The 26,905-nt window shown below is 32.0% G+C and overlaps 2 protein-coding genes across 5 annotated transcripts in view; one reads left to right on the top strand and one right to left on the bottom strand.

Annotated features, from left to right (window-relative positions):
• Positions 1-26,905, bottom strand: part of LOC145246629 (protein TANC2-like) — a 1,068,463-nt gene that overhangs the window by 31,907 nt on the left and 1,009,651 nt on the right. For all 4 annotated transcript variants that reach the window (XM_080108301.1, XM_080108302.1, XM_080108304.1 and 1 more), the window contains 3 exons: positions 23,431-23,662; positions 7,359-7,595; positions 2,528-2,704 (listed from right to left, as the gene is read on the bottom strand). In XM_080108301.1, the coding sequence (XP_079964427.1) occupies positions 2,528-2,704; positions 7,359-7,595; positions 23,431-23,662 (646 nt within the window). The remainder of the gene's footprint in view (positions 1-2,527; positions 2,705-7,358; positions 7,596-23,430; positions 23,663-26,905) is intronic.
• LOC145246631 (small ribosomal subunit protein uS11-like) overlaps positions 1-26,905 on the top strand; it is a 143,015-nt gene that overhangs the window by 104,982 nt on the left and 11,128 nt on the right. The gene's annotated exons all lie outside the window — the stretch shown is intronic.

The raw sequence follows: 26,905 nt of genomic DNA, 5'->3' as shown, positions 1-26,905 counted from the left end.
GGGGGTTGCTCAACATCCATAGCATACCACCTCTCTCCACCCTAGCAACGCCAGGTACCCATGCTAGTATTATATAAAAGGAACTTTGTGTGTGTGAGTTCATTCCCTATGGACATTGAAACGGCTGAGCTGGTTTTTATGAAATTTTACACATATGTACTATATGTATCTGGCAGTGTTCTTAGATAGGTTTTGTGTTGGAATGTCTTTACTAAGTAATGATAAACAATAATCGAAAAAATCCAATGAAAGAAGGAACAGTCCGATTTTGACCAAAGTTAACATCTCATACAACCTTACATCACAGAAGTTTTGTTTTCATTCCCAGGCAACGCTGATGCTTCTGCGGGTATATTGGTTTAAGATACAAGTGTTAATCGTTGAGTCGAGCGCTGTTTTCATGCTTGGCTAAGTTTTATGACTGATCCATCCGGAATGTTTCTGGTTATGCAAAGATGATCAACATTGGAACAGTCAAAGAGAGACCATTTCAAAGACAATTCCAAATTGGAGCCTGGTGAGAGTTTATAATTGATTCCAAATGAATTTAGAATCACGAAACACAGATGGAACAAATTTACATTTTTCTTCATCCATTTATGATATCCTCACTAAAAATACACAGAAACATACGCGTGTGTGTATATATGTATATATATATATATATATATATATATATATATATATATATATATATATATAGGCAATGTTTTTCATGCAAACATATTCCATTAAATAAAAAAAAAAGTATGGCTCTTTGAAGATCTTCCCTTTTAATCATCTCAAAGAATATTGCACAGAACATTACGCTATTAATACAATACTAATAATATGAGTAATAAATAAATGGATCGATCTTAGTCGAGGGCAACACAAAGGTTCCCTTTTCATTACATACTACACCAATATCTATTACAAATAGAGATTTGATATCTGTTTGTAGTCGAAACAATACTATTTATTATCTCTATTAATTGTACGATCATTTAAATCTCAATACAGTTTATTATACTATTTCAGACTAATGTACTATCTTTCTATGCTCAGCTTAGGGTGGGTAAGTAGTGTAGTATCTGTTTCCTTGTAATGGAACCATCTTCCCAGATATTACCTCCTCCTTTTTAAGGGGAGGGGAGTAGTGTAGTATCTGTTCTGTTTTCATGAAATCATCCTCCCAGGTATTAAATCCTCTTTTGGAGAATAGTGTTTTATATATTTTATTATAAAGACATCATTCTCCCAGGCATTATTACCTCCTTTGGGGGAGGGGTAGTATAGTATATTACTAATGTAAATTTGGTATCTGTCTGCCTGAAGCCCAAACTATATTTCATTTCTTTTAATTGTACTATCTTTTAATCCTCAATTCAGAAGGTAAGGTAGCATCTGTTCCCTTGTCGTGACACCATTCTCCAAGGCATTACCGCCTCCTTTTGTGTGTTGGACGATGAGTAGTGCAGTATCTATTCTGTTGTTATAAGATAATCATCACAGGCATTGCCTACTCTCTTGGAATGGGAGGCCAGTATCGTTTATATTCATTCATCATAAAATACTTCCAGGCATTATACCCTCCTTTAATGGTGGGGAAGGCAGTGCAGTATATGTTTGTTATGATACCATCCTCCCAGGCATTACCTTCTTTTTTAGGAGGAGGGGGAAGTAACTGGTGCAGCTTTTTTTTTGTAATCATATCATATTCCCAGAGATTATCTTTTCCGTTTTGGGGAAAGAAGTTAGTGACATATTTTTTGATGATGAAGATAATAATCACTCAGACTCCAGGTAGCATTACAGATTGTTTTCAAAGAGAATTTTTTGATAATGGCTTATGTGAAAACTCCTAGTGAGTAATAAATAATAAATGGATTAATCATAGGCAAGAGCATTATGACGGCTTACATTTTTTAGCTACTACACCAAAATGTAGGGGAGGGAGTCACATTTTTCCGAGGATTACTCCACTTATAGTTGATCCTTACTTTATAATGCTAAATGTTTAGCAAGAGTGTACCAAGTAACATGTTTTTAATCTTTGGTATGCCACAACCAAATATTGAACCTTGGTCTCTCGGGCCATTAATGAACACTAATCATTATGTATATTTTTATTGACTGCTGAAAACGTTCAATTCTCTTAAAAAAGAAAATATGCTCTGTATGAATACAGTATTATGCAATACATAGATGTCTATCTAGTGAAAAATATTTGAACCCATTGAAAATATAAAGGCAGGAAAAATTTTCAAATGAGAAATCAGAGTAGAAAGTAAACTGGTTTTTACACTCCTTCAGTCCTCACATTCCATGAACGATGTTTCTGACAAAGGGGGAAGAATTGCTGTTTTCTGGGTTGGAAACTATCCATCTAACGCTTATCATTGGCTAATTCGTTTTTTTTTGTTTTTTTTTGAAATAATATTTTTTTTTAAACTCTTTACATCAAGTGATTTTATGTCTTGTCCAGAGGGATTTCTTTAAAAGAAAAAAAAAAAAGCAGAAAAATAAAAATTAAGAAAAAACTTACATGTTTATGTCCCATGGCCGCTGCAGCTACGAATGCCTGTTGCATTGCTTCAATTTTTTGCTGTTGACTAGAAGCACCCGACCAATCACATTGCAACAGGAAAGCCAATGCGTCTAAATGGCCGTGCATGGCCGCATGGACAGCCGGACACTGACCACATTTGTCCGTGTGACTTAACTGCAACAAATAAAAAACAAATAATAGAATTTTTAAAAAAAAATCTTTTTTTTAAAAAATAAGAGACTTTTTTCCCCATTAAAAACTGGCAAAAGTTATAGCCCATTGACTAAGAATGAGTGCTTTATGCTAAATTGATGGTTGAATATGGTTAAATTTGTGTTCATTGATCCGTATTGATCCTACCTGTGCATCAATTGGATACTATAATACTTAGTTCGCTGTATCTTATCATAATAAAGATGCATACAAAGTTTCAGCCAGATTGGCCCAGTAGTTTCCATTAAAATTTCTAGTGAAACTATAGTAATGTGGTGACTAATCCTATTAATCCCTAACTGTGCATCGAATAAATACCAAATTAATTAGTTCACTGCATCTTATCATAACCACCGATGACGCTTTATCTCTAAATGAATTGAAGCAGAAACATGTATGCACATATGTAGCCAATGATGTTTGCATAGATAAATAAATATACTATGATTAAGCTCTGTTTATGATTGAGCACTTTTTGATAAGCACCAGAGTTTCAGTGGATTTACATCTAGGAATCTACAATGATAGAATCATTATATATATTAAAAATGGACTCTCCTGTTGAATACTGACCTCTGAGGTACAGGCAACTAAGTTGCCTGAAATCTACGTAGATGATTTATTTATAGTGGTAAAGCATTGTTTAGGACCATCCATATGTTTTGGAACCACTGCTAACCTCTGTCAGTGCAAATGATTGCCACAAGACAAAGCAGATAGGAGACTTTAGCTTTTATATCAGTTTTCATTCTCTTAGATGCATGTCTGGACGAAGACTGAGGATGTATCTCTCCCAGTGTTTATTTTTCAATGCGCCACCAGATACTAATCTGGAAATTTTTATGTCCTGACAATATATACAGCACCTAATATTCCCAAATGGTCACCTATCTGGTATTGACCAGGCTCACTGTTGCTTAGCTTCGTTTTTTTTTTTTTTAAGAAGAACCAGTGTGTCAACATGATTATTCCATATATATATATATATATATATATATATATATATATATATATACGTGGACAATTATCCTAAGTCTCCATTTAGAATGTAAAGACCCAAAAGCTCTTCGCAGCTTGAACAAGGCGTCACCATCATCACAAGCATATTATAATAAGCTCATTAGTTCAGAATGGTGGAAGAATCTCAATATACACAATTCCAACCAAGTCGCAGAGAAATGGCTCCAACCTGAAATCTTCAGAATTTACCAATCCCAGAATGCATTCTCAATAAAGAAACATAGCAATCCAAGAAGCGCAGTGGCTGCATTAATAGGCAGAGACGAACAGATTAGAAAAACTAATTATCTTCAAAATGTGTCCACATTTAATAAGATCTCTGGCCCTTTATTAATATCTCTCCCTTTGCTTCAAGGGACTCGATTATTTCTTGCATGAACTATCGAAACTTGGTCATCCGTTCAATAATTGGACTCCATCATTTAAACAGAACCAGATTCATTTCCAGCAATACTTGCTTATGCATGCAATATTACTCCAAGACGAGTGTACATCTTTTGTCAAAACATGAATGTACAAAGTATTATTCTTCCCCAGTATTCACTAATATTGATATTCATTTGAAATGATATCTGAATTGGTGAAATTGAAAAAAAAAAAAGAACATCTCAAACTGGGAAGTTTAAAAAAAAAAAAAAGATAACAGAAAAAAAACATACAAATCAGTATAGAAATCAGAAAAAAAAAGAAAGCAAACGTCTCATGATAAAAATAGATTTGTTGGCTTTTTTTGCTATTTGTTTCTTTTCTTTTTTTTTTTTTTTTGATTGCTTGGCAGACAAAAAACGCAATTAAAAGACTGTGTCCATACGAATGTGAATATATGAAGAGGGAAAGTAATATTGAAATGGTGATTATCAGAAACTGCACACCACTATCAATAGGTACAGTAAAAGTATATATGAAATAAAGAGTGGAGACACCTCCCACATACTTTTTTCATAATTACAAAAATTAAATGCGAATTAGGATTAAATAAGAAAAGATGTTAAGCAGACCAAGACGATACTGTCTAAGATTTTTTCTTTTTTTATTATGATTATTCTTAGTAGGTTCTGTGGAAATTCTATGATTGATTAAAGAAAATAAGTTTTAATATTATCATGTTATATTTTTTATTATTTTTATTAAACTACCTTCCAAAGGAGGAGGTAATACTTGGGAGAATGGTATGATGAAGACAGAACAGATACTATACTACTAACCCATCAAAAAATATATTAAGAATTAAAATATATATATATATATATATATATATATATATATATATATATATATATATATATATATATATAAAAATAGATAGGTAGATAGTCATCCACAAACAAACTTCTTTGTTGTATCACAGTTCTTCAGTGTGACTAGACCAACGCCCATACCAAACCCGGGAACAACTCGATAACCATCAAGTTAATAGTTAATAATTTTAGCCATTGAACAACTGGGACAGGTGTTGTCAGGAATTATATCTAACAATGCTTTATACAAAAACTGACCAGCACTCCCACAGTGCTCCATTTGTTTATTTAAAAAGAGCTTTGTATTATGCTATATCTATCTCTCTCTCTCTCTCTCTCTATATATATATATATATATATATATGCATATGTGTATGTTATATATATATATATATATATATATATATATGCATATGTTATTTTTTAATATACTGTGACCGAGTAATCCTCCCCCATACTATTTAGTGTATACTAAACCACACTACCCTGCTAATACTATTTAACACTAAATACAATAGTCTTAAATAGTTTAGTTTCAACTTCAGATAGATAATTTCCATTATTAATATAGATATAACAGAATAATATTTTTCCTTTTCAATAAATATATATATATATATATATATATATATATATATATATATATATATATATATATATATATATATATAAGAGTAGGTAGTAGTTTGCTTGAAGCATTGTTGGTAAAGAAATATATATATATATACATATATATATTTTTTTTAAGCCAAAAACAATGCGGAGGAAGACCGGAAAAGATGAAGTAAAAAAGAAAAACAAATAGATGTAGACGAGTATGGTTGAGTAGAGGAGTGTTAGATATATATATATATATATATATATATATATATATATATATATATATATATATCAACATGAGTGAATTACACTCTTTTCGATCTGACGTCTGTATGCATATTTAATGCTGTGCACAGTTTCTTTCAAAGAACTTCTTATCTGTGGAACACATAACTGTGGAAATGCTTTCTATGGCATAATCATGTTGCACACTGGTAGATCACTGTAGTTAAGTATCGTTGAGCCTGGTCAGCACTGAAATGGGTGACCATTTGAGAATAACGGGTGCTGTATGTGCTGGTCATTTATTTTGGCATTGTTTCCAGTCATCCACAATTTCTCCTTGCCGTTGGAATATGGCAGTGTCAACGCAGAAGAAATGTGGTTGGCGATTGTGCAAACCTTGCTTCACAATTACATGTGCAGGCACTCTTACAGAGCTATCCATTTTCTCTCAAGATAGAATGGAGGCCAGTGCAGTGCAGCTTCTCTACAGACTACAACATGGTCGTTTTCAAGTCTAATATATATATATATTTATTTATTCATCCTGTGAATTAATCGTAGTTCTCAATCTTTTAATAGTAATATTGCATTAGTCAACTAAAAATCTAACTAATCATCATCCTCGTGTGGCTTTTGGCATTGGTAAATGGTAAACAGTATATATATATATGTATATATATATTTTCCATAGCCGAACCACTTTCTGAACATTGTGTGTATATATATATATATATATATATATATATATATATATATATAGTGTTGGGATGATTAATCGGAATCGGGAATCAGAAAAATCAGAACTTTTTGGAGTATCGGAATTGGAAAATTTTTGTTTATTTTCCGATGCCAAAAACGATTCCTTCAATTATCTTTTTTTTTTTAATAGATTTTGTTTAAAACAAAATCTTCCACTGCTGGTAGTAATAAGATAATCAATAGTTATTGATTTATTTTAAACTACCAGTAAAGCTATATATATATATATATATATATATATATATATATATATATATATATATATATATATATATATATATATCAGTAAAGCTATAGATAAGTGTGTTTTTACATTTTAGAAAACATATGCATATTTAAAGTGTTTTTTTAAGGGGGAAAAAATAGCAATTTTATAGTTAAATATTTAGAAATTTATATGAAATCAGAATCGGGAATAATATTGGAATCGTCCCATCACACACATATATATATATATATGTATGTATGTATCTATATTTCTTGTTAATTTTTTTAAGCGATAATATGGTTAATTAACGTCTTCACCTTGAGGATCATTTTTCTTAGAAAAGCGTCCATATTTTTTTAATTTATTTATTCATTATTTTTATTTTGCTTATAAAACAGTAAGTTTATAAGTAAAATAAATAAATAAAATATATATATATATATATATATATATATATATATATATATATATATATATATATATATATATATAAAGAGAAACAAGTATTTCAGCTAGTGTCATATGAAACAGCAAAGAGAAACAGGTAAGACATTGTTTTACTTACATTGGCTTTTTTGGAACACAATAGTTTAATAATATCAAGGTGTCCGTTAGCAGCTGCATGACAAAGTGGTGTCATACCATCTTCACAGGTGGCATCAACGGAGGCGTTAAACTCGAGCAGCGATGAGACCATTTCGATGAAGCCCTCTCTTGCACTCACGCACAGTACTGGAGCCTGATTCAAAAAGTTGCTCCTCGCATTGGGGTTTGCTCCAGCCAACATGATGAGACGGCTCACCTTGATAGAAAAAAAAACAATTTAAAAGTAAAAATTATGATGCATATATTTGGAGTTGTTTTATGACACTGGTTTGTATAAAAATAGGAAATTCGGAAAAATAGGTTTTCTAATTCGTTGACACTGATTTCAAATAGCATCAGTTTTATTTATTTATATTTTTTTTGTTTAGATATATACATAATTTATTACACTGATAAATAAAACATTGAGGCAAGCATAAAAATGGTTGTTTAGCATAATTTCCAAGTTCCGACTTTTATTTATATTCTTTTTCATATTAAATCAATTCTAACTTGAGTATAAACGAAGTTAATTTGCTGAACCAATATAAATTAATTAATTCAAATAACCAGTTTGACAAAAGGTGAATACCAGTAAGACAGAGTTAGTATATATATATATATATATATATATATATATATATATATATATATATATATATATATATATATATACCGTATATTTCGGCATATAAGGCGACTGTCAGGTAATACGAGGTACAAAATTAGTGCAAATTTTAATAAATTTATAATATATTGATTGTATAAGACGACTGCTAAATCACGAAACCATGTTTGTTTAGCCTGGGTTAGATATTGTAACATTCGGTATCTAATGAAATATTGGTTTTTAGAGATGATTTCTTAACTTTAAGGGCCGTCTTATACGCCGATGTATATATATATATATATATATAAATGGAAATTATGAGTTAAATAATGTAGAATTACAACAAATTTTATTGTTTGATAAAAAAGTACAAATAAAGTTATTTGTATTTCTTTATCAAACAATCAATTTTGTTTTAATTATCGATAATTTAACTCAGAATTTCCACGTATATTATTGCTCTATCTCACATATTGAGCTTTCTTTATCTGCTTGGTATCGTCTTATAAATATTGATACTAATATTTATTTGCACTTTACAATCTGTAGTCATACATCTACGACATTTAAATATTTCAGTTAAATTATAGTTATAATTTCTAGACCAGAAGATTTATTTAATTCACGCTCATAAGTCTTCCTTAATATATTTTTATGAAGTATGTCTTACATGTGTTTCGTTGAATAGCGGAGGACCACTAAACAACACATCAGAAATAAATGTATGTTCCTCAAAAACCGTTGGAAAGTTCTTTTTATATAGAATGAAAATGGATTTGGAGAAGAAAAAATGCAGATAAAAAGAAATGGAGATATGTGGTCTGGAAAGACATAAATTCAAAAATTAACTTATTGTCGTGTTTATAGCCCTTCCCTTCCCAAAAAAAAAATAATTGAATTCAAAACAATCGTGGAAAAATGTCTTAGAAGAACAAACAAAAATAAAAATAATGTAGAAGAGAAAGTGAAAAACACTCAAATAAGGCCACCATTCGCCCATGTATTATTGTTTCACATTTGGGCTGGTACATCTGCTACTAGTTTCTCACTTCTGGACAGGATTCAAAAGAGAATTGCTAACTTGGTAGGTCCCGAACTGTCAGCTAGGCTTCAACCTCTGTCCTATCGATGAAATTTTGCATCCCTCTGCCTGTTTTATAAATATTTTAATAGTAAGTGCTCTGACGAACTACAAGCCCTTGTACCCCTCGACGTAAATACCCCCAAGAAACATGAAAAGCAGCAAAATCCCACCCCTACACAGTAGAGATCCCCAGGTGACAGAAAGCCTTCTAGTCAAATAGTTTCTTCCCTAGAACTGCTAGAGTTTGGAAATCCCTGCTTCCCTGACTGTACTGGCATGCAGAGATTCAAGTGTAATGTAAACAGATAGCTTGCTGCTAAACTCCCTACATAGTATCCCTGCAATTTATGTCCCAGATAGCAGACTCTACATGAAAGTGCCATTGTGGCTTCTTTGGTGTGAAAATGCAATAAATAAAAAAATATGCATCTTGATATTGTTGATTTAGTCTAAGTAGACTGGGTTAGTTTTCAGGAGAGCTGGAGGAATGTACAAGATTATTAGGATCTTCTGTGCCTAAATATATCAGATTTTCATGACTACATGTTTGGATGTGGGTGGCAGAGGGAGAGAAAATGTAAAAGAAAATGAGAGAAAAAAAAGAAAATGACAAATAAGGAAAGAAAAAAAAGAAAGTGACAAATAAGGAAAGAAAAAAAAGAAAGTGACAAATAAGGAAAGAAAAAAAAGAAAGTGACAAATAAGGAAAGAAAAAAAAGAAAATGACAAATAAGGAAAGAAAAAAAAGAAAATGACAAATAAGGAAAGAAAAAAAAGAAAGTGACAAATAAGGAAAGAAAAAAAAGAAAATGACAAATAAGGAAAGAAAAAAAAAAAAGTGACAAATAAGGAAAGAAAAAAAAGAAAATGACAAATAAGGAAAGAAAAAAAAGAAAATGACAAATAAGGAAAGAAAAAAAAGAAAATGACAAATAAGGAAAGAAAAAAAAGAAAATGACAAATAAGGAAAGAAAAAAAAGAAAGTGACAAATAAGGAAAGAAAAAAAAGAAAGTGACAAATAAGGAAAGAAAAAAAAGAAAGTGACAAATAAGGAAAGAAAAAAAAGAAAGTGACAAATAAGGAAAGAAAAAAAAGAAAGTGACAAATAAGGAAAGAAAAAAAAGAAAGTGACAAATAAGGAAAGAAAAAAAAGAAAATGACAAATAAGGAAAGAAAAAAAAGAAAGTGACAAATAAGGAAAGAAAAAAAAGAAAATGACAAATAAGGAAAGAAAAAAAAGAAAGTGACAAATAAGGAAAGAAAAAAAAGAAAATGACAAATAAGGAAAGAAAAAAAAGAAAATGACAAATAAGGAAAGAAAAAAAAGAAAATGACAAATAAGGAAAGAAAAAAAAGAAAATGACAAATAAGGAAAGAAAAAAAAGAAAGTGACAAATAAGGAAAGAAAAAAAAGAAAGTGACAAATAAGGAAAGAAAAAAAAGAAAGTGACAAATAAGGAAAGAAAAAAAAGAAAATGACAAATAAGGAAAGAAAAAAAAGAAAATGACAAATAAGGAAAGAAAAAAAAGAAAATGACAAATAAGGAAAGAAAAAAAAGAAAGTGACAAATAAGGAAAGAAAAAAAAGAAAGTGACAAATAAGGAAAGAAAAAAAAGAAAATGACAAATAAGGAAAGAAAAAAAAGAAAATGACAAATAAGGAAAGAAAAAAAAGAAAGTGACAAATAAGGAAAGAAAAAAAAGAAAATGACAAATAAGGAAAGAAAAAAAAGAAAGTGACAAATAAGGAAAGAAAAAAAGAAAGTGACAAATAAGGAAAGAAAAAAAAGAAAGTGACAAATAAGGAAAGAAAAAAAAGAAAGTGACAAATAAGGAAAGAAAAAAAAGAAAATGACAAATAAGGAAAGAGAAAAAAGGTTGGTTGGTTGTTTTATGGCATATCAACCCTTTCCGGGTTATTTAATACCGAATCCAAAGATTTTGAAGAAAAATTTTTTTAATAGAATATATTTGCTGTTTTCACGTTGGTTTCTATTTAACCCATAGTTGGGACCCTAACAGGTACTACCACTTCGGGTCAGAGTGGACCTGGGAGCAATGGTAATTAAAGGGTGGCTACACACTCCCAAAAGCCCACAAGCTGGGGCCTCACCACTGGATATAGTTTAAGGTCATATCCAGGACCCCCATTGAGGGACTTTTACCCTCTGCAGGGGGGCAGTCGGCGTATTCTAATGCCCCACCGACAGGGCCGGAGAAAAATAGAAAAGAAACAGAAAAAGACAGAGAAATAGAGGGAGAGTAAGAGAAAAAGAGAGACAAGATAAAGAAAAATGAAGAGAGAGAAAGAGAAAACGAAAAGGAGATAAAGAAAAAGATAGATGACAAAAAAAGCGAGAGAGAGAGAGACAGAGACAGAGAGAGAGAGAGAAAACGCGAAAAGAAAGCGATTGAGAACACTTTGACTACATTAAATTTTGAAATAAAGAATTTTAAAAAATATTCAAGAGCCAGAGATACCGGAATAAATAGTTGCCATTCTTTGATAGCATGTGTGCAAACGTGAAGAGATAACAGTAACAATACAATAATATGAAGATGTTAAATCATTAAGTCGCAGAATCCATTAAACGGCGCTCGGCTGAAGTGTCAGGAAAAATGAGGCAAAAGTGATGGCACTTGATGCGACTACAATTGTTGGTATCCAGGCAACCAACAAAGTTTAGAGGACACCAAAATGAAGAGTGACAAAATCAACAAGTTAAGACCCAGAAGACTTAGTCATTCCTAAAACAAATTCTACAAAGAGGATATCTATAAGCCCATAAGTGCTACTTGTACGCTTCTCTTAAAGATTAGAGAGTTACGAATGCGTTCTTGGTATTATTCTTGTCTTCAGCGCAATGGTTGACTGATGAAAACTCAAGACATTCTTTCTCATTGAGAGACTGATAATGTCTCCTAACTTTTTTTCTAATAGAAATCGCTCCAGACAAGGCACGAAGTCACATGATGTAAGGAGCTTAACAAGAATAAAAGATGATTACTGCAAAGACAGGAGATGCCTATTGACCTTAGTCTTGAAAAGCTAAGGTTAAAAGTAGAGGAATAACAGTTCTAATTTCATACAAATTTAATTTATGTATCTAGGTTTTGCAAAGGAATGCCTCTAATAATTATTGAAAATCGGTAATCAATAAAATCCGATTGAAAAAAGAACATTCCCATTTTGAATAAAGTTTATACTCTTATACAGCCTAACATTGCAGGTGCACTTGGCAGGTACGGCACAATCACGTTGATACACCAGTCCTTGCCAGATCACCAAAGTTAAGCAATGTTGAGCCTGGCCAATACAAGATGGGTGACCTTTTGGGAAGGCGCGGCACTCTATGTAACCGTGAGGTAAAATACCAGGCTGAGAAACTAGCGCGGTCTCTCCTTCTCTCGAGGATAGATGGGACTCTCTAAAGCCATGGTAGGCATCTCATCTAGTGATGGTGTTATCATAAAAAATTTCCTTGATAGCCCTGGCAAAGCATCAAGTATTCAGCTACTGACAAGATTTGAATTACACTACAAACTCGTGTAGTGAGTTCAATCTCGGCTACAGCCGTGCTGGGTGGATGGATGGCAGGTTTTATCACCCCACAAGCAAAAGAGCCTATTGTATGAAATCAACATTATATTTATCGTAAGACAAGGGCACATTCGAAATAAATATTTCTGTTTAGAGCACAACTGAACTATGATACTTGACTTTTGCATTTTAAACTTGAATTCAAGCTATGATGTAAAACTTCCACAAAGAGTTCTACAAACCTGTGGTTTTTGGAAAGAAGCTACTAGACTAAGAAGCTGTATTACAATGATGTATTAAAACAGCTAATTGAAGACCACTAGATCAACGAGTCAAATGAGCCAGAACAAAAGAAGCAGGGAATAGATCACATGATTCTGAAGAACACATGTCATAATAGTATTTATAGAAAAAGCTGAGACTAGCAACATCACGTCTGTGAAAGAGAACGAGGTTGAAGAGAAGAAAAATAGAGTGGTGCCAATCAAATTGCAGATATGTTTCTGCAACTCATCAAAAACCTTCAAATGGGACAGAAATTCCCCAACCCAAATATGACGACAATACTCCATACATGGTCTGATAGTAGATTTGTAGAGATAGAGAATCGCCTTAGTTGTAAAAAAAGTGTTTAGAACGATAGAGAGAACCTGCTTTATGAGAAGCAGAATGAGCAAGAGTTATCTTCCCTTAGTATACTTTCAGTTTTGGAGAAGAGAAAGGTTGAGAATTGTGGTGCTCCTGGTTTACAGAGTTTCAGTTCCATGACTTACTGAATATAAATATCTCTTCACATACTTTATATGCATTTTGTTTTGCAGTAATTATTTATGCTTTCTATAGTTATTTCAAATTCACTTTAAAAAGATTAAATTAGACTTTAAAAGATTAAAGATTTTGCACGATTAAACTTTGTTCATACTGATAGCTGTAATATACTAGCCCGAGTGCCCGGCGTTGCCTGGGTGTTTGTAGGTGTGTGTTGAGCACGAAAAAAAATAAAAAGGTGGTAGTAAGCAGGTAGGAGGAAAAGAATGTGAAAAAAAAAAAAATTCTGATGTCTTTGCCGTTACACCCATCGTCAAACCGGAAGTGACGTAGGTTTAAATTAAGGCTAATCAATCAAAAAGAGGGGATGACTTTCGACAATATCGGCGAAAATGGCAGCCCCTCCTTGTAGAAAAGTGTCCAGCTGAGAGTGAAAGAATAAATGGTTTTAGCCAGTTTTTCAATATTTGTCGTCCAAAGGGTCAAACTTCAAAATGATACTATTCTTGTGAAAATCCATCTCCTCTATAAAAAGTTTTCGGCAAACATACATTTAAACAGACAGGTGAGATTTATATTAAAGACTAAGGTCTCTGTTCAGTCTTGAGCAATTATAGATACTTCTTGTAAGCAGGGTTGTGGAGTCGGATGGTAAAAGTCCGACTCCGACTTCTAGAATTACTAGGATGCCGACTCCGACTCCTTTAATATCTTCAATTCCGACTCCCGACTCCTTGATCCTATGTGAAAATCTATTTTGTAGATCCATATACCAGCCTCCCACATCTATTCAGCATTCATTTTATAATTACTTTTCATGTATATCATTTTCGACGTTTAACATTCACTTGCATGATAAATATACTCACATATAAACTCAACCAGCTTTATAGAATAAGTTTAGATAACAAAGGGATAAAAAGTTTACAATTAAATTTTATTATGCTATCAGTTCAAAATAGAATACAATATTTAGGGATATGGAAACCTCTTTAGGACATGGCATTTCGAAGCCAAACGCTTCTCATCAGAAGAGGGGAATAAAGACATTATACAGAGAATAATATTTTAAAAGATAATATTGCCTTTATGGAATGAGGATCAAAGGTAAAACAGGAAAAAGCCATAAAGGGCTATAGTAGCATGGATTGCTTATTATTGAAATATCATATATATATATATATATATATACATACATACATATATATACATACACATATACATATATATACACATATACATATATATATATATACATACACATATACATATATATACACATATACATATATATATATACATACACATATACATATATATACACATATACATACACATATACATATATATACACATATACATATATATATATACATACATATATATATATATATATATATATATATACATATATATACACATGCATATATATAACACACAATGGTATTATTTATGCTCATGATCATTTACCAGCCTATCAGCATATTCAAATCTGTCTTAGCAGAGTTGCACTTCAAGCTATATATTTTCTTTCTTTTTTTTGTACCCTCTCCTCTCCCGAAAAACTCATCTGTTATTGCATTTGTCCATTCTCATAAATCTTCTATCACAATATTAGGAAAAAAAATCAATCTATAAAAATGTCTTATTTGTAAACATAAAAAATAGGTTTTATTTATAATTATAGAATTGAAAGTTGCAGATAAGAATTTAATAATTTACTCCCAAAAACAATATGGCTTCAGTGAGCTTCTTTTTCATTGCGGCCCTTTGGTCTGTCCTGATTAGCCTTAGCGCTGAAAACAAACGTTCAACACTCACTTGTGTTGGAGGAAGTGCTGCTGCCAACATTGCAGATTCTTTCACTGTCGCAGGGTACTGCTTTATAGCTTCATGAACATTTAACTTAGACATTCTATCTAGTTGTTCTACTTGCTGTAATGCAGTCTGAAAGTCTAGCTTGAAACTTGCTAAGGCTTTATTCACTGAAGATAGCGTTTTAGCTGTTTCCTGTAGCTTACGCCGCTTTGACCTTGCTTTATGATCTTCTTGATCCAAAAGCTTTTCAAAATCCTCTTCATCACAGTTTCCCTCGGAGTCTGTGGTTGAAATAGTGTCTGGAAAACCATTAAAAAAATTTTTTTTTTTAACTTAAGGAGTCGGAGTCGGATAAAAAATTCCGACTCCAACTTCTAGTACTTTTAGAAATCCGACTCCGACTAAAACCTCCGACTCTGCAACCCTGCTTGTAAGGATGCCTGCATGCATAATTATGAAGCAAGAGTTGCGAAATCTCTATCCACAGCTCTCCTGATTTGACACTTCTCGATTCCAATGGCAAGGAGAAGTCCAGGATGACTAGATGCAACACAGAGATAAGCATAGAACACATACAGCTCATGGTATCCCTAAATGGTCACCCATTTAGTACTGACCATGCTCAACATCACTTAACTTTAATAATTTAATTGGGAACTGGTCTGTCAATGTGATTATGCCTTATATAATATCTCTGCTTATATATACAATGCACTTTGTGTGTGTGTATGTGTGTGTGAGTTCATTCCCTATGGACTTCTAAACGGCTGGGCCATTTTTTTTCTAATTTCACACACAATTTATGTGTCTGGGAGTGTTCTTAGATAGGCTTTGTATTGAAATACCACTATTAATTATTGAAAATCGGTAATCAAAAAAAAAATCCAATTAAAGAAGGACCAAAATTGCCACCCTCATACAGCCTAACATTATAAAGGCATTTGAGAAGTTTTATCACCGCACAAGCAGAAAGTCCAAACCTATAAAATCAATTGTAGGCTTTTTTATAAGACAGCGCTGCGTTCGAAATGAATGCTTCTGTTTAGAGCACAGTTGAACCATGCTACTTGACTTGCATTTTAAACTTTATTTCAAGCTATTATTATTGTAGATACCCTAAGGGTAATTTTATATTTATTATATTATTATTGTAGATACCCTAAGGGTAATTTTATAAAATTATTTGTATATAAATACAAATAATTTTATAAAATTACCCTTAGGGTATCTACAATGCCATGAAGACTACAATGCATTGTGGACTAAGTCCCTGCATGTGAAGCTTTCCTCTGGTGGACTATTGTGGATCCATAACTAGTGTAGACAATCGGTCGATTTGATTGAAAAATGGACGATTTCACCAATTACAATGACAAAAAAATATTGGAAAATTTCATGATCCTCATTCAATTCAGTCTGATCTTCTTGCTAATATTATATATGACAATATACGTTTTTTTTTTTTTTTACATTTCTCTCGTTACTACACCCTTTTGCCTTAAAATACCCCCTACATTCTTCTATCAGAATTTGACACCATTTTAATCATTCTCATCGCTGCCCCCCTAGCCTTAACACCCCCCACCACCACCACCAGTTATATAACTGCCATATCATCTCCCTAATTTCTAGTTTGTTTTTTCCTTCATCCTTTATGTTTGATATTTTATTTTACATTTCCATCCTAATGTATTCTAAGCTAGATGTCACATTTCTCTATAACTTAACTAGCTCCATTCTCCTTTTCTGACAAGAAGCATTAGGCTTTGAAATGCCTAGATATAAAGAGCGTTTATAACTCCTCTTTTTAGATGATGTTTTTTTTTCCTTACTGGACTGACAAATAAATTCATATACACCTTATTTACTCTATTTCATTTTATATTATGCTCCACCCTCAAATCTTGAGCTTCCTGATATTCTTTAATGTGAATTATTGTACATTTAGACAATGTTAACCCTCTCATCAGAAGTTCAACAATCTGACAAGACGATTATCATTGAAGCATTGATTAATCCATGTAGGATTTTTCTCATGTTTTTTTAATTGCACTTATAATAGCTCAGCATATGTATTGAGCACTCTTGAAAAATATTGTTTTTTTCATTCAATACATTTGAATTTATTTTACATTATATATATATATATATATATATATATATATATATATATATATATATATATATATATTTCCACAGCCAAACCATGCCGCAGCTCACAAGAGCCATGGCAGCTAACAAACCGGAAGTCCAAGACTTGAGTTTCGCCCTCATTTGGGCTCATCAGTTAAACATATTCAAACTCCAGATTCGAAACCCAAGCCTCGTGCATGCGAGGCGAGTACTCTACTACATAAGCAAACGCACCACATACAAGAAAGTCTATTAACTAACACAGACTGAGGCGAAATCAGACTATGGAATGGATCTACTTCATCTCAAACAAGAGATGTGGTCATCCAACCAAGCTATAACTCAAGCCGATGTCTCACAAGTAGGAATGCCATCCAACATTTTAACCTAACGAGCAATTAATAATAGAATTTCCAGAATGTGAGAGATTATAAATATATATATATATATATATATATATATATATATATATATATATATATATATATATATATGTATGTATGTATATATATATGCATGGATCATCATATAATGATTAGATCACTCTGACACTCTGACTGACGTAAAAAACATTTTAAAATAAAATGTTTAATTTCAACGTTATTTCATGTGGCTAATTGCAGCCGAATGGATACGTTTTCTGTTAATGAAGCCAGAGATGGCTTTTGCTGCCAGGTTCGAATCTATCGACTGGTGTTAATCAGGAGACCCTGGACTGAAGATTCCCGAAAGAATGAAACACTAGTGTCTGTAAGTATTTAATTATTATAGTAAATAATTATATATATGTATATATATATATAGTTTTGAAAGTTTTTCAACCTTTCAAAACTATATATATTTTGAGAAAAACAGTCCTCTGTTGTAAAACTCCTTTACTTGTAAGTCAATTAATCTCCTACAATCACTGCATTAAATAGCTTCTAAGAATTTATGCTAGTTTTAATACGATTGTAGAGATTGTCAGTTGTTTGCCATGATTTGAAAACAAAACAGCATATTATCTCATGGCATCCCAACAGTGTGGATCATACACCACCTCCCTTAAAAAGAGAACAAAAACTTTCTGGGTAACCGATTTAGTTTTTGGTTCGGACTAATTTTATTGCTAACCTATTTCGTTATCAAAAATATTCTTTAAAGTAAACTTTTATTTTGTCTACTGATGAAACCGCTGATTTTCTCAAAGTGCAACTTTTCGAAATCAAACATTTATGTTGAACTAGGCAACCTGTACTGAATTTTAAACTTGATAATTTGTTTTATTTGAATCATTCAGGCTAATATTTTCACAACGTTTAGGTCGATGTAATCTCCAACCTTCATCAAGTTAAATAATTTGGTCACCAAATTAAAGAAAAGTTTTGTGATATTTAAGCATCACCTTTTTACCCTATTTTAAATCTTAGTGTATTTGTTTGTTTTTAAAGAATCGTTTTAATTTGCATTTATAAGTTTCCCATTATTTTCGAAATTCAGTTTAATATTCAGACTTTGAAAAATCAGATTGATAAACTTTTCATTTTTTTTTTTTGCCGGGGGGGGGGGTATTGATGGCCATTAAGGATATAATAACTCGGTGAAGATGTTAATGTTATTGTTGAGTGCACAATATATCAGGGTTTTGAAAAGAATGTTTATCCAAGCCAGTTCGATTCAACTGAATGGGAAATAGACATTCTCTCCTTAAATCAGGGAGAAAAAGCAACAATGGCTTCCTTAGGCATGCCACAGATACTTGAAAGTTATCTATTGATAAAATATTTGAGCAGGATATGAAAATCCATGTTTTGGGAAGAAATTGAAAAAAATAAAAAATAAAAAAATTGAATGAGTTTATAGAGTGCTAATGTTTCACGTTTACTCGAAATTTTAAAGATGGCTGACAGACATATATGGAAACAATCGCAACATAATCAAAGTTTAGCAAAGAACGAAACATAAATCATAACGAACAAGATGAAAGTCTTCAGGCTAAAATTTCTTCATAAAACATTGTCTTCCTTTTATAGAAATGAAGTTTAAAATCTTTTAGTGAAAAATAAATTATTCAAAATTCAAAATTACCAATTTTTTTTTCGAAATGCAGAAAACAATACAATTGAGAAAGCTTCTTTTTTTTTTTTCCAATAAAATTTGCATGACAAAGAAAATGTTTTACCATTTTGAGTTGTGTGCTATTTTCAGAAACCAAAAGATAATTTCGACAATATGGAAATATTTAAAAACATGCATAACTGAAATAGGGTGAAACGATATTATGAGTTATGAAGTGTTAAGTCATTTTCAGTAATTGGAAGATTGGAGGAAATATTTTTTATTTCATTTTTGTTTGTTTTTTGCCACCATAGGTGGTACTGTTATTAATCTGTAGTGAGTTTCAGACCTGATTCTGATGAACGTTAAAAACCAAATAGCTCTCATTACTACCCTTTTTCTTTCTCTGCTTCTTTGTGATTTGCTTTCTTCATCACTTTCTAAAGCAAGTTAATTTTCACAACAACGTGTTAACTAAAAATATTTTCAACCAATCAAAATTGTTTTAAACTCCAAGAGTAACAAATTTATATCAAAGTATGCCAATGCAAACCAAGAAGCTCCTATAAAACAAGGAAACAAATAGTCAAAAAAAAAAAATTGACCAAAAAATCTCTCCGGCAGGCCAGAACTCATAAACGTATACTGAACTCCCTTTTCACTGTGCTTTTGGTCAGGGGAGAGGAAAAGAACCACTTGAATGACTCACATACAAGCCTTCATTTCGAGCACAAATTCCTACATGCTAGTGCAAGTCAGATAAACAGCAATAAATGCTACTCACATCTAAACACACACTAACACAAGGTAAACCAACACACATGCACAGTGCCATGCTGCCAAATACTCACATACATATATTACTTATATGCACATATTATTCACACTATGAACATTTTGACTCATGAATATTTACTCAACTTTCTTTACCAAACATGAATTTGCATGAATGAACATTTACTAATTAAAAATGACTTTATATTCTTAGAAAATTTTAGATATTAATGTTATAAGATTTTGTTTTCTCAAAATTCTGTTTATGCTTTAGTCAGCACTTGCTAACTTGTAACCCTTCTATTCTCAGAATTGTTTTATTCATTTCCATTTTATTATGCATGCACGTCTGTATTTTCTGCCTTTGCTATAACTGTTATACCCAAATTATATTCATTGTTAGTGTGGTTCTTGGATATACACAAAAATGTTATCATCGTCCAAAATGGCCCTACCTAGGCCAGAAACCATCATTTTTAGTGTTTGCATAAATAATTGACAATTACTTTTATATTTTTATATTCATACGATGTTTTGTTAATAAGTTTCATTTATCTCAATTTCTCTTTTGACTCTGTTTTTTAGGTAGCACTTGCTATATGGTGACCCCCTCTATTCTAACGAAATTTAATCTATTACAATTTTTATATGCATATATTGTTCGCATATATTCTTCATTTTATTCCTTCACAATAACATAACTTTTCTACCCTAATTATATTAATTGCTAATGTGGTTCTTGGTAATACACAAAGACACTATCATCATCCAAACTGGCTCTACTAAAGCCAGTGGTAGCCCGAGATTTGTAGATACGTCATAAATCATTTTATTGTGATGGAAGCATAAGAATATGCGGTGGCTAATGATTATCCAATCATAAACAATGATTAAGATCACAGATGCATGAGATACGAATTCATCATCTAATTTACCTCTTGCAGTCATATGATGATGGCCAAAGAGAAGATGACAGTATTTAACGGTGAAAAACACTCAACTAGCTACAACCACTATATAGGATTTCCCCCACTCTCTAACTGTGCCTAAATCTAAAAGCAGATTCCATGAACAGAACTTGTTTCCCACTGTTCTGCTGGCCTGCTTCCTGGTTGAATACAACACGGTAGCCTTCAAATCCAATGTAAACAAGTTCTTGTTGAGCCGTCCCCATAAATAATCAAATTCTACTCAATTTACACCATTAACGATTAATAAACTATCATCTTACATTCATTAATCATTATCTTCGAGTGGCCTTCGGGCCTTGATAACTGGTGACTCCCAAGTAAAAAAAAAAAAAAAAAGATTTGTATTGTTCAAATACCTTGGAGAACTTTAGAATGTGAACTCTCTATATCTATTTGAGAGCTCATCACTCAAACAAACCCTTCAGTTTAAAATCACAGAGTACAACTGTAACAACTTAGAGGGCGTTCCATGTAGCTAGTCGAGTGTTTTTTTTGTATAGAGTATAATAAGTTTTAGACATTTGGCGAGATAATTTACGGGTCGATCGGTAGAACTGCTGACTGTCAACGCAATGGTTCTAGGTTCAATCCTCGGCTTGGGAGAGGTGCTAGTCTAGTGGCACTGATGAGCTGTGATACAACGAAACAGGGCTATATGTTGATGACTACAAATATTTTAAGCTCCCCTCTGTGGGTAGAACATTGTCGTAAATAATCTCACCCTGCTACTTAACTGGCTGAAAAATGCTCCGCTCATTGTTTGTTTGTTTATAAACAAATGGTTAGAGCACTGTAAAAGTAGTGGACAAACGTTTGTTTAAATAGACATTTGGCGAGATAATTTACAGGCGCTGCTCCCATGGGTCGATCGGTAGAACTGCTGACTGTCAACACGATGGTTCTAGGTTCAATCCTCGGCTTGGGAGAGGTGCTAGTCTAGCGGCACTAAGGAGTTGTCATACAACGGAAAAGGACTGTATGTCGATGACTACAAATATATATATATATATATATATATACACACACACACACATTTTAATTCAATTAATATCATGCACTTTAATTGGGCATTATCAGCAAACTCATTGAAATTCAATGGTTTCTACTTTTAGATATTTCTACCTTGGAATACACACACCCACATGTACGGCATAATCACATTGATACACAATTCTCGTCAGATCACCAAAGTTAAGCAACGTCAAGCCTAATCAGCACTAAAATGGGTGACCATTTGGGAATTCCAGATACTGTATGTACTCTCTGCTTATCTCAGCATTGTTTCCAGTCGTCCTGGACTTTTCTTTGCCACTGGACTCAAGTAATGCCGATTCGAGAGAGGTGTGGTTGGCGATTGCGCAACCCTTGCCTCACAATTACATGCACAGCTGCCTCTACAGGGGGAGTGAGAGTATCCATTGTCTTTGGAGACTGAATGGAGGCAATGATATATATAACATTAATGATGAAAATATAAATTTAATAAATTACAGTATAAGATTCTGAGTTGAATGTACTGTTTTTGTCAGTATTTAAATTTTTAAAAAAATTATGTTCAAGTGAAATCAAGACGTAAACATTAAGTTTACAAGTTAAAAGATTCTGTAAACCTAAAGAGAATCTAAATATTAATATTGTATAATAATCCAAATCAAATAAAAAGCTCAATGCAATCAAAATAGGAAATAGAGCTTGTCATAAAAGAACACAATTAAAGACTGTAAATTATAATTTACAAAAACTCTGCAGATTCCATCCATCCATAGCCTTGAGCCCTTTGTAGATGCTTTTGTAGTGGGTTCTTTTTTCGGGGTGAGGGTGCTGGCCCAACCTTCCCAGGAGGTACATACAGCACCTAGCCTTCCCAAATAGTCACTCATTTGATACTGGCCAGGCCCAACATTGCTTAACTTTGGTGATCTGACGAGAACCGCTATGTCAACGTGATTGTGCTGCACAATTCTGCGGATTATGGAATTCTTAATTTATTTTTTTGAGTATCCTGTCAAATAATAAATTCTTGTAAATAATAATTTACAGTCTTTGTGTTCTTATAATTTAGACAAGTAAAAACAACAAAATTTATAACCGGAATGAGTTCTTTATGTCAAATTAATGGTTGAATATAATTAAGTTTGTGTGCATTTTTGTATTAAATACTAATGCCTATTAGTCCCAAACTGTGCATCGAATGGAAATCATAATACTTAGTTTCCTGCAAAGTTCCATACAAAATTTCAGCTAGATCAGCCCAGTAATTTCTGAGAAAAATTGGAACAGACAGACTAAGTGAAACATAATATAAATGAACTTACTTTAACATTTGGAGAGAAAAGATTACGTTGAGAAACGAGAGCCGCATTGAGATTGTCCGAGCAAAGGCACATCCAATAGGCAAGAAAGACGCGCGATGAAAACTGAGACTGTCGACACAAGTTTTTGTATATATTGGCTTTAAGGATGTGGTGGCCAAGTTCCAAGGTTTTTTCTGAATCCACAGTGGAACATACTCGTGACAAGCGGAAGGCCATTAGGCTATGACCATACCTAAAAAAAAAAATAAAAAGACAGCATATTAGTTACTTGTAGAATTTCAATTCAGAAACTGAAAAGTAAATTTTTAATTTTTAGCAAATTTTCTTTTAATTTAAGCTATCTAGAAATTCTTCACAATCCAAAGGACAAAGGAATTTTTTGTTTTAAAACAAGAAATCAATTAAATCAAAGTATATATATATATATATATATATATATATATATATATATATATATATATATATATATATATATATATACATACACATTAAATAAAATTAATGATTGAATAAATTACAATATTTATTAATCAATTAAAAATCCATACAAAATATTGTAATGAAAAAAATCCTAAACCCATGGATTTTCAAAGGGAGATTCTTTTCATCAGAGAATAAAAAATATGAAAAAATGTATCACTGATTAGCATAAACTTGAAAATATTAAAAAAAAAAAACTTTTTTTAAAACAAAAGTGCATTTTAAATAGAATAAAAGAGTGAAAGTAATAAAATAATAAATCAATTAACAAGAAGAATCTAGAATCCTAAGACTGAGTAGATTATATTGAAATTCAAAACGTTAAATTTGATCATAACAAATAATCAGTGAAGTTTTGTGCGTTAACGTTCAAATGGAAGAAAATGCAATCCGAGATGCAAGTTGATTATAGTAAAGTACGAAAAGTTAATTAAATTTGAAAATATATTAAATAATCAATTAAGTTGCAACCAATAGGGTCTAAAACAAAATCATCCGTAATCATAAGAATGAACGATTTTTACTGAAGCCCAAAAAATCAATTACTAATTACAGATCTAAATAACACTAAAAATATCAAAGAATTTTAAAATTAATCTTTTTATATATATATATATATATATATATATATATATGATTTTTTGCTTGTTAAAAACGGGCAAAAGTTGTAGCCCGTTGACTTAGAATAAGTGCATTATATCAAATGGTTGAATATGGTTAAATTTGTGCTTATTTTGACGTTAAATACCAATTCCTATTAATTCCTAACTGTGCATGGAACAGATACCATAATACGTAGTTCGCTGCACCTCATCATAACAAAGGTTCATGCAAAATATCAGACATTTCAGCTCAATAGTTTCCAAGAAATCTTTTAGAGTAAATGTAATGTTGTGGTGACTAATATCTTTTAAACCCTAACTGTGCATCGAACGGATACCATAACACTTAGTTTGTTGCACCTTATCATAAAAAGATTTATATAAAATATCAGCCAGATCGGTCCAGTAGTTTCAGAATAAATTCGAATGGACAGACAGACTAAGAGAAATATATATGTGTGTGTGTGTGCTTGTGTGCACTGACTTATGCGCTGTCTGTTGTTAAAACTGTTGAATATAAATTGAATAATATAACTATTTATATATACTATATATTATTAAATAAGATAGCGAGGGAAATTTAAAAAAAATAAATAAAAAATAACAGAGTTTCGATGTTGTTAATGTACCTATTTACTATGCCTCCCCACGGGACAGAGTTAGACACCAGGGTCGTTTTTTAACGTGGAGAAAAGGTACAAAAATAAAAATTGTCTCAGTCGTGAAGGATTTCTCCTCCACCGAAAGAGAACAAGAAATAGAAGTGCAGCATCTGAAGAACAGATACTACACTTTGATCTTGTCCCGAAGGCCAAGTGGCAGCTAAAGACGTTAAAATTACTTACAAATGTTTATTAATACTTTGAAGATTATGCAAACAACAGACTTTTTAATCTGTTAAAAACGGGCAAAAGTTATAGCCGATGACTTGTGATAAGTGCTTTTGTTAAGAGTCACACTTCTTTGCTTACAAAGCCATTCGGTGGAAGTGACGTCAGACAAATTTTAAGGTACGGATGACCACCACTGTATATAATGTAACTTTTTTTTTTTTTAAAGCAAATATAAAAATAGATATTTTGGTAAATTTTTACTTGGTTTCCAACGTTAACATTTTCCTTTAAAATGACGACTTTTGTAAGTTTTCGCGTATACTGAAAATGAATATCCCATTTAAATTTTCTGCAAATAAGTAGTTTTCTAGATATTAAGCAATGTAATTCCTAACGTTAAAAGTGGTGGCCATTGTTGTACACGCAAGTGCGCATATTTTTGTTATAATTAATATATTCAACATTCCATAGCTAACCATAACATACACTGACCCGACGGACCACGGGTAATTTAGTATTTACATAATTGTATGTACAGTGATGAACCAATTATTATGAAGTTTGGGACACAGCTGCTAAGAATAAAGGTGCATAATATGGTATATATTTAGTTTAATTTGATTTCATACAAAGTGGTCAAAAAGGATGATTGAATCAAAAAAACTCATCATATCTTAATTCAGACCTGGTTATTACAAAGATACCCAAAAAGAATGACAAAAAGACCTGGTTATTACAAAGATACCTCAAAAGAATGACAGCAAACCCATTATTTAATTCACAACTGCATACGGATCCTTAAATCAGCGAGCATGACCATTCAAAAAAAGCGACTAACAAAGCTAGAAATCAATTTTTTTAATTAAAACACATTGAAGGTGAATTTGGTTCATTGTTCATAAGTACCAATTGATGAACCCGAAACCATTGGTATGGCATAATACAATTTGTTAATATTAGATTATATTAAACCATGTGTGGTGTAATGTTGTCATATTTGGACTAGTGAATATCGGTCCCATTTAAAATTTCTTGATAAATTCCAAAAACGTATCTGTAACTTGATTGCCCCCCCCACACCTTTTCTTCTTCACTTCCGCTGTTGTCCCATAAACGTGATGTCACAAGTCTCAATCTTTTCTATAAATAATATCATTGCATGTGTTCTTCGGAATTGTCTGATCTATTCCCTGCTTCCTTTGTTCTAGCTCGTTTGACCTGCTGGTCCAATGGTCTCCATCAATTCGCTATTTTAATGAAATGAAATGAAACTGCAGCACTAATCCTAAAGTGAGTTTAACCAGTTTCCTCCAAAAGAGGGGGTTTCATGGGAGCATAAAATTCACAAGCAGTTCTCAGTCACATGTTTTAAAACTTTGTCGTAACACAACTTCCTGTTCCAGTAGTTCCTTTCCAAAAACTGCAACGTTGTGGAACTCTCTTCCTGATCACTGTTTTCTTTCTACCTATCGCCTTGGTCTTTGCAAGGTAAATAGTTATTTTCTGTCTTTACAATAATCATCTTTAGTTCTTGTAAGTTCATTATATCAAGTAGCTTTA

This window comes from Euprymna scolopes, chromosome 24 (assembly GCF_053919585.1).
Source record: "Euprymna scolopes isolate OS-2025 chromosome 24, ASM5391958v1, whole genome shotgun sequence".
NCBI classification, from domain to species: Eukaryota; Metazoa; Mollusca; class Cephalopoda; order Sepiida; family Sepiolidae; genus Euprymna; species Euprymna scolopes.
The sequence above is the reverse complement of the archived record's forward strand: the minus strand, read 5'-3'. Positions and strand labels throughout refer to the sequence as shown.